At 41.6% G+C, this 14634-nt stretch overlaps 1 protein-coding gene across 4 annotated transcripts; it reads left to right on the top strand.

Annotated features, from left to right (window-relative positions):
* Positions 1-3736: 3736 nt before the first annotated feature.
* Positions 3737-11511, top strand: LOC116742539 (cytochrome b-c1 complex subunit 7). Of its 4 annotated transcripts, none has more exons than XR_004346507.1 (5): positions 3795-3825; positions 5104-5172; positions 6336-6407; positions 7256-7422; positions 8098-11097. XR_004346507.1 is itself a non-coding variant. In XM_032610257.1 (4 exons), the coding sequence occupies exons 1-4, from the start codon at positions 3807-3809 to the stop codon at positions 8173-8175; spliced, it is 336 nt and encodes a 111-aa protein (XP_032466148.1). In that variant the 5' UTR covers positions 3737-3806; the 3' UTR covers positions 8176-11097. The 4 variants fall into 4 exon arrangements, 2 of the variants coding, with proteins under 2 accessions (XP_032466148.1, XP_032466149.1); XR_004346506.1 differs by having other exon boundaries at positions 3799-3825; positions 5071-5172; positions 8098-11511; XM_032610257.1 differs by lacking the exon at positions 5104-5172 and having other exon boundaries at positions 3737-3825.
* Positions 11512-14634: the final 3123 nt, after the last annotated feature.

Raw genomic sequence — 14634 nt, 5'->3', positions numbered from 1 at the left:
GATTATGCTACAGAACACATTCGATTTGGGATTATCTACACTGTTATGTTTCTGAGCAAAGATAGTCAAAGTTGCCCACAGCTGGCTACTGAGAATCAGGAAAGGAAAAGGGATAGGGAGGAAAGTTGTTTGAAGGTGAGCAGTGAGACATAGTAAAAGGCCATAACAAGCCTTTGACTTTTTGCCAGTGTGTGAAGATTTGAAGCATGAACGCTTTTTTGTATTTTCCATTTACCATTTAGACATGTAATCCTGGGCAAATGATTTAACCCGTGCGTCTGATTCTTTATTTGTAAGGTGAGGCATCCTGGCTTCACTTATCTGCCTTAGGATCACGAGATTGAGTAGACTGTTAACACTGGTGGCCTCCAAGGAGCCACACCTGGTATCTGCGCTCGCACTGTAGCCCCCTCCCATGCTGAGTGCTCTGCTTCATGGGACACTTGTGCATCTGTGCTTGTCCTCTTGGAACCCTGAGCCAGGATGGAAAGAGGTCTGGTGACTCTTGGAGAAATGAGGTGGAACAAGACTCCTGACCAAACCTCAGCTATTCCGGCTCTGCCACCTGGGCACCAGGTAAGGGAGTGAAGAGGCCCTCTTGGATATTCCAGCCTCAGAAGATACCACACGGAGCAGAGCTACCCGGCCGAATTCACAACTTGGAGAAACAAAGTTTTAAACCACTAACTTTGGGGGAAGTTTGTGTGCATTGGGGTTTTGTGTGCCTAGATATCCTGAAACCTTGTGAGAAACTAAATTCATAATTGGTCAGGGCCTTCCTGTTGGCGTATTTTGTTCATTCGCTCAACAGACATTTGAGTTCCTAGAATACAGTGTTGAGTGTGGCATGGATGTGTGCCTTCATGGAGTTCTCTAATGGATGAGATCAATACACAGGGAACAAGGAAGAAGGTTCAACCAGGAGGCAAAGCATGGAACCATCCTGCCTAGTCTTCCTATGGCTCAGAACCTCATTTTGCCTTTATTAACAACCCACTCAGAACAGGCTAGCTGTGCTGCTGTAATGAACAGCCCTAAAACCCCAGAAGTTTTTATTTCATACATGTCCAACTTGGGGCCAAAAAATTTCTGCTCCACGTCATCTGAGTGGCAGAGGTTGATGGCGCTTCCACCATGTCTGAAATGTAGCCAGTCTATGGAAGGGGAAAGGAATGTGAAAAACTGCTCTTAAAAACATCTCACAGGGGCTTCCCTGGTGGCGCAGTGGTTGAGAGTCCGCCTGCCGATGCAGGGGACGCAGGTTCGTGCCCCGGTCCGGGAAGATCCCACATGCCGTGGAGCGGCTGGGCCCGTGAGCCATGGCCGCTGAGCCTGCGCGTCCGGAGCCTGTGCTCCGCAACGGGAGAGGCCACAGCAGTGAAAGGCCCGCGTACCGCAAAAAAAAAAAAAAAAAAAAAAAAAAAGTCTCACATTTTTCTTGGCCAAAGCATCACATGGCCATGCCTAGCTTTAAGGGGGCAGAGAAGTGCAATCCTGCCATATGCCAGAAGGAAAACCAAAAATAATTTTTGAATCAACACTAATGGCTACCAGCAAACATCCAGGCTCTCTAGGCTTAATGCCTGTAGGAGCTGGATTTTGTGACAGTCCTGGGTATAATCCCTTGACAAGGTCTTCCTTTTCTTGCCACCTTCACCCTGTAACCAGAAAACTGAAACTTGAAGGGTAAGGAGGGAGGGAGAAGAGTTTACTGAGTACTTTTTTATTTAATTTAATAATTTCTTTAAAATTTATTTATTTTGGCTGCGTTGGGTCTTCATTGCTGCGTGCAGGCTTTCTCTAGTTGCGGCGAGCGGGGGCTACTCTTTGTTGCACTGCACAGGCTTCTCATTGTGGTGGCTTGTTGTAGAGCACGGGCTCTAGGCGCGTGAGCTTCAGTAGTTGTGGCACTCGAGCTCAGAAGTTGTGGCTCACAGGCTTTAGAGTGCAGGCTCAGTAGTTGTGCACGGGCTTAGCTGCTCTGCGGCATGTGGGATGTCCCCAGACCAGGGCTCGAACCCATGTCCCCTGCACTGGCAGGCGGATTCTTCACCACTGCGCCACCAGGGAAGTCCCTACTGAGTAATTCTTGTAAGGTGATGTGCCAACTTACAAATGTACTGCATTTCTTCATATCTTCCAACTTCACTTTGTCTAGTGTAGTCTGGGAGCAGCCATTCATCACTTTTTAGTACTGCATATAACGCTGAGTAATATTGAGAATTTGTGGTGGCAGAGAGAAAAAGAAAAAGGCAGAAGGCAACAGAATTTTAGAATTGGAATGTGACTAAGACCATTAAACCTTTTGGATTTACAATTAGATTTACAATTAGCCATTCTATACTGTCCCAGGTCTCAGCTTAGGATGGAAGAAAACAGAAGTAGATATTGGTGGGTAGTTGCTCTGGACTGAATTGTGACCCCCCCCAACCCCCAAATTCATGTAATGAAGCTCTAACCCTCAATGTAATGGCATTTGGATGGGGCCTTTGAGAGATAATACAGGTTTAGATAAAGTCATAAAGGTGGGGCTTTCGTGATGGTATTAGTGTCCTTGTAAGGGACACAAAAGAGCTTGCTGGCTCTCTACCATGGGAGGACACAGTAAGAAGGCAGCCCTCTACAAGCCACAGGGAAAGAGTTCTCAACTAAAACTGACCATGCTGGCATCTTGATCTTATGCTTCTAACCTCCAGAACTGTGAGAAAATAAATTTGTTTTTTAAGCTACTCAGTCTACAGTATTTTGTTACCATAGACTGAGCTGACCCAGACAGTAGTGGTTGCAGAAGTTCATCAGTAACTGCATAAGCATCAGTCATCCTAACTTGGATTGTTTTCTGTCCCTAGAGTGTTTTTTTTTTCCAACTTTTAAATCTCTTTAATACACCTGGAGTTTATTTTGATGCAAGGTGTAAAGAGGGAGTCTGGCTTGTCCCCTCTCCCTGCCTCACCCACTAACCAATAATTTTGTTCTGCATCCTTTAGTAAAATTCTCCTCCCTCAACAGTTTGTGATATTGCTGTCCCTAGGTTTTTATAGCTTAGACTTAACATGTTGGGACTGAGACCTTAAAAATGTACTTTGATCTTAAAATTGCATTTGAATTCTGCTATACATCTCAGATTTAATATTAAAATTTTTTTTCAACTGACCTTCCACTATAATGGCTTGAGGTAGAACTTCACCTGGAGAAACAAGGTGAGAGAGGGTTAGTGTCTCCTGGATTAGTGGTGTAGCATATAGCCGTAGAATTAAGGAGTGCCGAAGTTTTATCTGGATTCTCAGATTCTGGAAGATGAATCCGGATTCTTCCTAGCTTGTGTGCTCTTGGACAATTTATGCAACCTTTCTGAGCCTCAGTTTCCTCTTCTCTACAATGGGTACAATCATAGTATTTATCATATAGGTTTGGAATTAAATGAAAATATGTCCATAAAACGCTTAGCGTGTTGCTTGTCACAAAGGGCTCAATTTATGCTGCCCAAGCTCTTCGAGCTCGTCAGCAACAGAACCAGGCTGAAGACCGGGTGTCCTAATTCCTTGCCTAGTGCTTTTTCCATCTGGTCACATGGAATGCCTCTTGGAACCGGGGGCGGGTCCAAGCCTATGGGATTGCTGTAATTCTTGCGAAGACGGGCGCGGGGCAGGTGCCAACGCCGGCCGCCAGAACTGCGCCTGCGCGTGCACCCTCTCGCTCTCCCACCCCCGCCCCTCCTCGCGACGTTGACGTAACACGCCTGCGTACTGGGCCTTGCGCGACCTCTAGGACTTACCCAGCAAGCAACGCTTCTGTCTCGGGTTAAAATGGCGAGTAGGCCAGCCGGTAAGTGAGCGGTGTCCTGCTTGGCGGGCATCGCCGTGCTCAAACTTCTATTCTCGCAGCAATTTGCTCTTCTTCCTCTGCTCTTTCTAAATGGCCAGGTTTGCGGCAAAAGGGAAGGCGGTGGCTCCAGGCCGCCTGAAGGAGGCCTTGGCCTCACCCCCCTGCTGTCTCCAGGCCCGGCTCGTTTGGGGATGGGACCCGCTGTTGGTGAAGGTGCCCGCGGTGTCTCCCACAGCACTGGCGTTCCGGCCTGCTAGAGCTCAGCAGCCCTTCCCGTCGGCCTTAGAAGAGTTCAGGGGAGATAATTAGTGGCTGACTTTCAACCCAAGTGAACTGAGTGCTTACTGTGAGCCAAGCGCTGTCATGTGCGTTCTTAGCTCGATAAACTCTCCTGCCAGTGCGAGGAAGATGGTGCTAGTTTCCCTTTTCGGCTGGTGAGATAACCGAGGCGAAGTGACCGGAGGAAGTAGGATTGGAAATCTCAATCTCGTTCCACCTCTCGCGCTTCTCAAACTGGGAATTAGAGGCAGCTGAGCAAGGGTTACAGCGAAACTTCAGTTTAACCTTGGCTTATCTGGAACGTCAACTTGATCTGTGGATTTGGAGAAATTTGTATTTATTCCAGGCACGGGGACAAATGTATTTATTATGGAATAGGATGCAGAAATTACCGGAATACTTAAAATAGAACGTGAAAAAAGTACAGTTTTCCCTGTGTGTGGGTTGTTTTTGGTTTTTTTTTTTTGCCAATCCCTGCCCTCTGGCGGTATAAATTGGAATAGCTTTAAAAAAAACGTTGGTTCCTTCCCTGCCCCCAGCAATTGTGAAGCTATTAGGAAACATCAGATTGCCAGAAAAATTCGTTAACCTAAATGACATTGAGCTTTTGGGGAGTGGGGGAGAAATTTAAGAATTCATTATTTCATTAACTTGACAAATACTGTAGGCGTTCTGCTTCTGACCTGTGTTTGGAAACTAGATAGACCTGGCCTCAGCCCTATTACTAGCTGCCTTTGATCTTGGATGGGATAATTTATGTAAGCCTTATTCCTCTTCTGCAAGGATAGGCGTGTTGTAAATAACTCTAGCTAATGGTGGTAAAGCAGATAGAATAGTGCCTAGCACACAGTGAGTGTTCAATGAATAGTAATCATTATTACCATCACTGGTAAATATGTTTACAAATAATTTATGTCCTATAAGTATGTTTGTATATTGTTGACTCTTTGGTAGTTGTCTTTCCAGAAATAACGATATACATGGTGCTTCATTTCCAAGGAGATTTACCAAAGCTGTGATGTACTAAGGAGGGGTTGAAGTAAAAGGAGAGTTTGTTTTCCTTCTTTGGTAAGGGGCTAACCCTAAGACAAAACTTTAAAAGAAAATTTAAACTTGCCATACCTCCCCTTCTGTACCACGTGTCTCCTGTAAACATCAGGCCCTATCATGTTGCCCTTAGGTCCTACTGGGTAACCCATCCTGCTCAGTCCTGTTCCCCAGAGAGTTTTAACATTACCTGTTTTTCCTCATCCATTTTCAAATATGCATTCCCTCGGTGGAAAGTTAGTGGCTTGGGAGTAGGAGAATGTACTTCTTTTACTAGTCCATATTAATATTAAATGACTGACTAATGGTATCAAAACCCTCCTAGAAATACATATATTTTTAAAGAGAGTAGCCAAGTGAAATAAAGATAATGTAGAATAAAAATTTTGGAGGATGGGGGTCATTTAGATTTGCCAATGTATGCTGAAGTCTCATCTTTTCATACAACTCCAACTCCCTTGAAAAGTTTACAGTTATTTCCTGTAACCTATTTCTGAAACTACAAATGATGGAGAAGTTCCCAGTTTCTTTTTCATCCCCCACCCCTCAATTCTGATGGTAGCAGGGGGACAAAAAGGAATGGGATGCTTGACTTTGAGAAGCTGGAGTGGCCCTCCGTATCCACAGGTTCCACATTCAAGGATCCAGCCAACCTCCTGATGGAAGATATTTGGGGGAAAAGTTCCACAAAGTTTAAAAAAGCAAAACTTGAATTTGTTGCTCTCAGGCAACTATTTACATAGCATTTATTTCGGATTTACAACTATTCACATAGCATTTACATTGTATTATAAGTAATCCAGAGATTATTTAAAGTATACAGGAAGATGTGCTTAGGTTATATGCAAACACTACACCATTTTATATAGGGGACTTGAGCCTCTCGGATTTTGATATCTGAGGGGGGTCCTGGAATCAATCCCCTGAGGATATCGAGGGACTTATTGTACCTACAGATCTTCAGTACGTTAAGTGTTTGAGTTTATCCTTTTTCCCCCATGACTTAACTGCCCAATTTTTTGGCCTGCAATACTTTTGCTCATAGATGGAATAAGCTATTTTTATCTGCAATACATAGGGTATATGCTTTGAAAAGAACTTCCTTCCTGTGTTGGCATTTTTTACCTGGTTGCTTAGGTACTATATAAGTGAACTGTTAGCAGTTAACAGTGTGACAATATCAGTTGCAGCATCAAGCAGATGGCTGGAGGGTCTTCGAAAATGGTATTACAATGCTGCCGGGTTCAATAAACTGGGTGAGTATTTGTGCTTCTGTTTTTTTTTTTTTCTTTTTCTGAGAGTAGTGCTTTTGCAAGAGTTATGGATCCCCAAAATACGTTAACTAATTGCACCTGTGTGCACCAGAAATCTTAAAATTAGGTCACATTTTATTGTTAAATCCATTTCCTTTTTATTATTATGAGAAGAGAGGGATGGAATTGTCTCAAATGTATGAGCTGGAAATGATTTATGTTCTTGAAATATGGTAGCAGAACATTTTCCTCATTATATGTTCCCTCTCTCAACTCCTCCGCTTATCATTTTAAAATTTAAGTTGTATGAACTTTGAAAGTAGAGGTTTTTCAAATGTTAAAATTGTCTGACATCTTTACAGTTATTTGATGCCTGAACTATTTTTTAGAACTTTTTACTTTGCCATGAACTTCATCTTTTGTAATTGAAGCGTGAGGGAAGCATCATTAAATGTTACTGCTTCCTTAGTACACTATCATTTTAAGCTTCTTTAATACCTTGATCTCAGAATTAAAGTATAAGAAAGTAGAGATATAGTCTATTGATATGTGTTTAAAAACAAACTAGACATTTTAAATGATTTTAAAATTGCTATAGATAAAATGTGAATTTTGTGGCAGTAGATTTTAAAAGACTCATATTGTTTCCACAGTACCATTTAAGAAATAATCCATTAAATAACCCATTATTGTGTGTGACATGAATTGAGTTTCCATGATACCTAACTCTTCATATTACCACCCAGGTTAAGTTAATGACTTAGGTTACAAGTCATAATTTTACTCATTTTTTAGAAATTCCTTATTTTTGAGATGCATATTCAATCTTACTCTCTTGTTTTTTATCATAGGCTTAATGCGAGATGATACAATATATGAGAATGACGATGTAAAAGAAGCCATAAAAAGGCTTCCTGAGAACGTTTATAATGACAGGGTGTTTCGCATTAAGAGAGCACTGGACCTGACCATGAGCCAGCAGATCTTGCCTAAAGAGCAGTGGACAAAATATGAGGAGGTAGAACAGCTCTTTTGTATCTGATAATGTTAGCCATGAAGAATTGAGTATTAGAAACAGAGAACACATTCGTTTGTATAGTGCTTTAGAGTTCTTAAAGTTGTGTCAAATCAAAATCCTTATGACAGTCTGGTGAGGTTAGTAGAGCAAGTGTTAGTTCCATTTTAGAGGTAAACACATTGCGACTTAGAGATGAAGTGACTTCCAGAATCATTAAGCAGGCCGCTGATATAGAGATCCAGGACTAGAATCCAGGTCTTCTGCCTCCCAGGCCATTGTTCTCCCTCTACACTCTGCTTTCTGCTCGGATGAAAAAATGGTGGTGTTCATGTGATCGGCCCATTGAGTGGCCTTCTGGCTCCTGGGAAGGACGCTGTGAAGCAAACCCTCACCCCCTGAACTGCATTGAAGCTAGGCCAAAGCTTATAGACTCATTCCTTTTTCTTTTCTGACAGTCTTCTCTCTAATAACTTATCAGAGTAGCTTATTACAGTCTCTTTATGGGTTTTTACAGTTTAGAAAAGCAGGCAGTTTTTAGTCTGCTTGAGAATACATTTTCTTAAGTTGGAAATTAATTTTGATAGATTTCTTTTGTTGTTTAAGACCTATTGAGTATTGGGGGTATATCAGTATGTAATGGTAGCATATAATATTTTTCTTTTATTCATTCTTTAGGATAAATTCTACCTTGAACCATATCTGAAAGAGGTTATTCGGGAAAGAAAAGAGAGAGAAGAATGGGCAAAGAAATAATCATGTAGTCTAAATCTGGATGCAGCTATCCTGAAGTATTTTTATGAAGTTGGTTAAACCTGAAATGTCCAATGTAGAACTATCTGGGCTGTAAATGTATTACTTTAAATAAATCTCTATTATAATTGTTGGAGTTTTGGAATTCTAAACCTTATTCTGAGTAACTACTGTATTTACTTATCTGTTACAGTTTTTTCCAAACTTGTAAGATATTTTTTCAGTTAGTGGTTAACTGCCTCCTGGAGCCCAGAGAAGCCACTTGAATCAGTTTAAGTAGAATGGTCACATCTGGATTGTTAGCAAGATACTTAGAAGCCCCAACAGGGCCTCCCTTGCAAGGATGGAATAGAGCAAGAAACAAGCACCAGTGAGTTTATTTTACCTGAAGCAAACAGCACAAGCAGATTGGCTCTCAGACTTCAAAAGTTACTGAACGAAAGGAGAGAGGATTCATCCCTTAGTTTGCTAGGATTGGGAAACAGCCTTTTTTCAACCACTGTTGTCCAAATATAATTGCTTTTGCATCCTATCTTTAAAAAAAAAATTATGTATACAACCCCAATATGAATCTGTATAAGTTATATATATGTGCTCCTGTGCTAATATGTGTATTAGAAAATAAAAAACAGACATTAGAGAAATAGTCAAAAATATAAAGACAGATCATACTTTCTTCCCAGATCCCAGTGACTTTCCACTTTGGAAATGATTATTAAAGTCTATAATAAGCATTGGATAGTAATAATATTTAAAAGTTTTAAGGCTATAGTCTAATTTTTTAATATAAATTAGAACCATTCAATAATGCCATCATTCCCACCCCTAAATTCTGAAAAGGTTTTTTTGGTGGGAGCAAGGACATGGAACCACAGCGAGTGGGGAAGGAGCTGTGTGGAACCTGCAGTCTACACAGTGTCCCACAAGCCACTGCTCTGTGTGGCGCGGACGTCTGATTGGGGTCTTACCTTGAAGAACAAAGCAACAGAATGTGAAAAACAAGTTTTGTGTTATAGAGAGATACTGCAGGTTCAGTTCTAGACCACCACAATGAAGGAAATACCAAAATAAAGTGAGTCACTTGAAGTTTTTGGTTTCCCACTGCATATAAAAGTTACGTTTATAACTGCAATTAAGTGTACAGTAGCATTGTGTCTATAAAAACCAGTGTATACATTCAGCAAGCTGTAATAACATCAGAAATCACTGATCGCCATAACAGACACAATAATAATAATAAAGTTTGACGTATTTCGAGAACTGCCAAAATGTGACAGAGACATGAAGTTCCAAATGCAGTTGGGAAAATGGCGCCAATCGACTTGCTGGATACAGGGCTGCCGCAAACCTTCAATTTGTAAAAAACACGGTATCTGTGAAGCCCAATAAAAGGAGGCATGACTGTAGTTAAAATGCCTAAAACAGAATCAAAGGCGGGTGTGTACATTTGGCATTTGGCATTTTTTCCACGGAGTGTGATAAGATTTTGACCAACACGTTTGACTTTTGCAACGAGTACATCGTGTCTTTAAAAGTTTGCTAAAATATTAGGAAGCCTCATTAAATTCCCTAAGACCTATCTTCTCTTTGATACTCGAAACATCTATCCCGAAGTCATTCTTGTCAGTTTTTTTGTGGTCTGTCCAAGTTGCCTAGATCCTCATTTGATAATGGTTTTGATCATGATAAGAGCAGTTCTTTAACATGTTCAGTATTTTTGTAAGATTTGTGATTTTACTTTGTAATCTGAATTACACTTTTGGAGCAGTATTGCAAATCACAGAGCAACGGGAAGGTGTAGGTAGATGCTCATGTTAAGGGACTGTTTGCTTAAGGGTCTGTTGATTTACTTCTGTCGTGATGCTTCCCTATTAGACCTAACTAGGTAACTAAGAGAAATTCTCAGACAACCAAGGACCTCCCAGTGTTTCAGTGCTCCAATTTCTTTCTTTTCTCAGATCTTTTCAAATAAATTTGAATCCCATACATTGCTGGTGGCTCATCATCCTGTAGACAGAATAGTAGAATTGGTCAGAGCCAATTCTGGGTTAGACGGCCCAGATCTGAATCCATTCACTTACCGGGTAATTTTAGGAATATGGTTTAAACTCTGTGGCTCAGTTTCCTCAGCCCTAAAATGGGGCTAATGATAACCTACTTTAAGGGTTGTTGTGAAAATTAACTGACTTCATTGTATGTCAAGCTCTTAGAACAGTTCTTGGCACACAGTAAGCACTATTCTGACTTACTAAAAGGTTCAGTAATAAGAATAAAAACTGGGCCAAAGCCCCAAATTCCTATAGCCGTAATAATTCTCTATTCACAAACGATGGTATCTTGTTAATATAGGCATCCCCACTGCGTGACTTTGAAAATAACCAAAATAGAATTCAAAGGTTAGGTAAGCATAAAACCTTAACCAAATCCTTGACAGCCTGGTGGGTGAAATGCAAATGGATTTACCCATTTGAGCGACGTGAATATTAGGAACCACAGTCGCAGAGATGAATACAGTTAAAGGGTGAAAGACGACACAACAGGAAAAAGGTCCCTTTATTAGAGTGAGGTACTAAATTCAGCCACTAGGTGGTGATACACTACAACTTTCCTACTCAGAGGTGCACTGCACCAGCACTCCTGTAGATTTGTCCATTCTCTGCCCCCACCAACTCCTTCCCTTTCATTTTTCAAGTTGACAACACCTTAGAGGTTTATGGCCATCAGGAGGATTTACTACTAAGCTATATACTGATGTAATGAAATCTAATATATGCTGTGCAATGAATTATGAGATGTTATTTAGTTTCAGGATTTTATTACTTCAATCGGTTTTGACCGTATTTCCTTTTATATGATTGCTCACTCTTTAAACATACCAGATGACTGTGTAAGGAACACCTAATAAAGCCTATAGATGTTAAAATATATATGTTTTAACTTATTTGCCATAATTTGTTTAAATTCTGGTTATACTGGTATTCATATTAAAAGCCATAACATGTTAGAATCTGAGATCTCAGGTCGGATGGTGCCTCTGGATTATATTTTGCTAAGAAATTTCATTGTATGTATTAACAATTGAGCAGGGAAGAAGGACTGGATCATTACAAGGTGGTTAATTTTTAGCATAGATTCCAGAAAGCTTGTTAATATTTGAGTGGCTTATGTATTATGGCAAACTATTTTAAATGTTATTCTGGGTTCTGACTATATCTCTCCTACGGTTGAAAGAATGTATTATTTGTTTAACTTTGTATTTTAATACATTTGCCTATTTTTGCATAAAATGCCAAAAATGTAATTTCAAAATAAATCCCTGTGAAACTTCTGGTAACATTATTCAATTGAATCATCGTTCTATTAGTATTCTAACTATTTTAAAGAAAATTTTATACATATATATGAAACTGTATTTATAAGTCAAACCAAAACAAAGATAATTATTTGTTTTACAAGAGTCAGCTTTTAATTCCTTTCTTATGCATGCATTTAAAGTATGGTTTGCCACTAAACTAGAAACTCAGATCTGATGCCAACACTTTAGGCAAGTCATCCTTTAAAGGCTTGGGCTCCTCAGCTATAAAATGAAGTGGTTTATGAAATGAGTCGTTATTTCAGGACCAAAACATCCCGGGTCTGTATTTTTAATTTATGCAATTATTGTTAGGATGAACTAATATTGATGGAGTATCAACTTTGTAACAGGCACTGTTCATATGTGGTCCCTTTTTTTTTTTTTTGAAATACGCGGGCCTCTCACTGTCGTGGCCTCTCCCATTGCGGAGCACAGGCTCCGGACGCACAGGCTCAGCGGTCATGGCTCACGGGCCCAGCCGCTCCGCGGCATGTGGGATCTTCCCGGACCGGGGCACGAACCTGTGTCCCCTGCATCGGCAGGCGGACTCTCAACAACTGCGACACCAGGGAAGCCCCATATGTGGTCCCTTTTGATCCTCCCTGCAACCTTCTGGAATAGATATAATTACACCCATTGTACGGAATAAGAAACTGGGCTTGTTCATTATATGTATTTTTTTTGGTGTGTGCTTTTTATGTTTCATGCTAGGCAGAAGCTAGGTGAAGGATAGGGTTTCTGAACATTGGCGCTATTGACATTTGGGCTGGGTAGTTCTTTGTTTTGGCGGCTTTCCTGTACATTGTAGGGTGTTTAGCAGCATCCTGGTTTTCCCCCAGTTATGACTGTCAAAAATGTCTCCAGACATTTTTGGCTAAATGTCCCCCTGCGGGACAGAACTGCCTTCAGTTGAAAACCACCGGTACAGCGGGTACAGAGAGAGAAACCAAGATGGTGGAGAGTGATACGTAAATAGGTATATAAACATGTAAATATATGTAAACAAATGTGTAAATTATCTGTAAGCCTATATACACTGGGTGTTATGGAAACACGGAGAAGGGAAAACCAACTCAACTTGGCAGGTGATCAGAGAAGACCCTCTGACTACTTAGCTAATTCCAAAAGAGTAAGCAAAGCCAGCCAAGCCAAGCCGAGGGAAATCAACAGGAAGTGCTCAGAGCAGGGAAGCGCAGCCATATGCCTAGGGAAGAATGGGTAGTTTCACATTGATGGAGTGGCAGATGTCAGCTGGGAGGTGGGGAAGTGAAACTTGGAAGGTATATGCCACATTGAGATGCTGTGAGCAGGAAAGTGTTTGAGTAGATTCTAGCAAGTAAAAATTCCCAGAATTTTCAAGTTGGGTTAAGGGAGATTCATGTTAAAGTTTCTCAATACTGAGCTGCCAATTTGCTTTTCAAGACTGTAATAATTTATACTCCTCTAGGCAATTCACCAGGGCTCTTTTCAATGCACCCCTGCCTGCACTGAGTATTCTCATTAAGAACAATCTTTGTGAGTTTGGTTGGAGAAAGGGTTTCTTGTTTAAATTTGCATTTCTTGGACTGAGTAGTTAAACATTTTTCCATATGCTGTTATCAGGTTGTTTTTCCTCCTTAATCAATCTTGTTCATGTCCTTTGCCTATGTGTCTATTTTTATTTTCACAGCATTTTCCTTATTTGTTTAGTTTTCTTCTTAGTTCCTCCCTCTCCCCCCAATTTGGGTCAGTTCTTATCTATTCGTATAAGACCTTTATATATTTAGACAGTACTCCTTTTACTTAAACTTGCTGAAATGATATTTTCTTATTTCGTTGTTTGAATTTTGTTTTGGTTATTTTTTGACGCCTTTTCAACTTTGTTCATGGTGGTTTTTGTCAAATGGAAGTTTCCAATTTTTATGTATTACAATCAGTCTTCTCCTCTGTGATTTCACCTTTGAGGTCATGTTTGAGAAGTCCTCCCTTTACTCCGTGGTTATATAAATATCCAGCGAGGTTTTCATCCAGTACTTTTAGCTCTAAGAAGTAAAACCATAAATCTTTAATCCCTATGGAATTAGGTATATAGTGTGAGCAGAGTATATTTTTGAGAGATACTAGGAGGTCCAGTTGGCAAGGCTGGTTGATCAATTACACGTGTAGGGCGTGGAGGTGGGAAGTAGAGAGGAAGATGAGGAGGGGACCCACTAAGGGGGATCCCTTGAGGATGCAGGCTGGTGATCAGCCCCTTCTGTGGGCTTGTCATTCTGTCAGATTGTTCGCTGTGCTGGGCATTCCAGATCCACTCTCTGCACACCTCCATCCCGCTCTGAGACCCAGGGGCTGACCTGTATGGATTGCATCAGCGGACACCCTTGCCCTCTGGCTTCCGGCTTGGGCTTGGCCAATGAGAATTCACCTGCAGAAGAGGGCAGGCAAGCAGAGAGACTAGGGTATGTATTCCCCCAGCCCACCCCGGCTACAGGTTGGCAGTCCCTCTCAGGACTCCTGCAGCATTCTCCCTCCCACACCCATAACCCTGCCTGCCCTTTGTTAGTAGTTCCTTCGTTGAATGTTCCTTGGTTGCAGGAACCTGAAGGCAACCCAGGACCTTGACTTACACAGACAGAGCTGGGCTCCACCCCTCAACCCTAGGTAGTTGGGGGTTTCCCATGGGAGCACCAAGGGCTGTGGAACTGGTTTGTGGTTTGTCCCTGGGAAACCTTACAAGCTTGCTTCTTTGAGGCTGGCTAATTCATGGCCCAGAGTCAGCCTCCAAGAGGCCACGCCAGTTCCTGTCGAAGGCAGTGTCTCCCACCACCCCCACTTCTCTGCCTCTACGCCTGATGGATCTGCTTCCAATCAGAGACTTGCTCTCCGACGCAGTTTAATTCAGGGAAATGCTAGTGCTGAAACGATGCTGTATGACAGAAAACAGAAGGTTCGCCCATCCTGACATACTGCTGTACTGTCATTCTGGGCAAGCTCTTTCCTCGTGTTTAACTCCCTCTTCCCCAAACGCACTCTGCAAAAGTCTACCTCTGATCTTTGTCTCTCCTGTTCCCTGTCTCCTGGCATGCCACTCGCAACCCTCACCATTCTCTCCTCTTCCCCGTATTCTAGCT

This window comes from Phocoena sinus, chromosome 17 (genome assembly GCF_008692025.1).
Source record: "Phocoena sinus isolate mPhoSin1 chromosome 17, mPhoSin1.pri, whole genome shotgun sequence".
Taxonomy (NCBI): domain Eukaryota; kingdom Metazoa; phylum Chordata; class Mammalia; order Artiodactyla; family Phocoenidae; genus Phocoena; species Phocoena sinus.
Note: the sequence above shows the minus strand (reverse complement) of the source record. Positions and strands in the feature narration are given on the sequence as shown.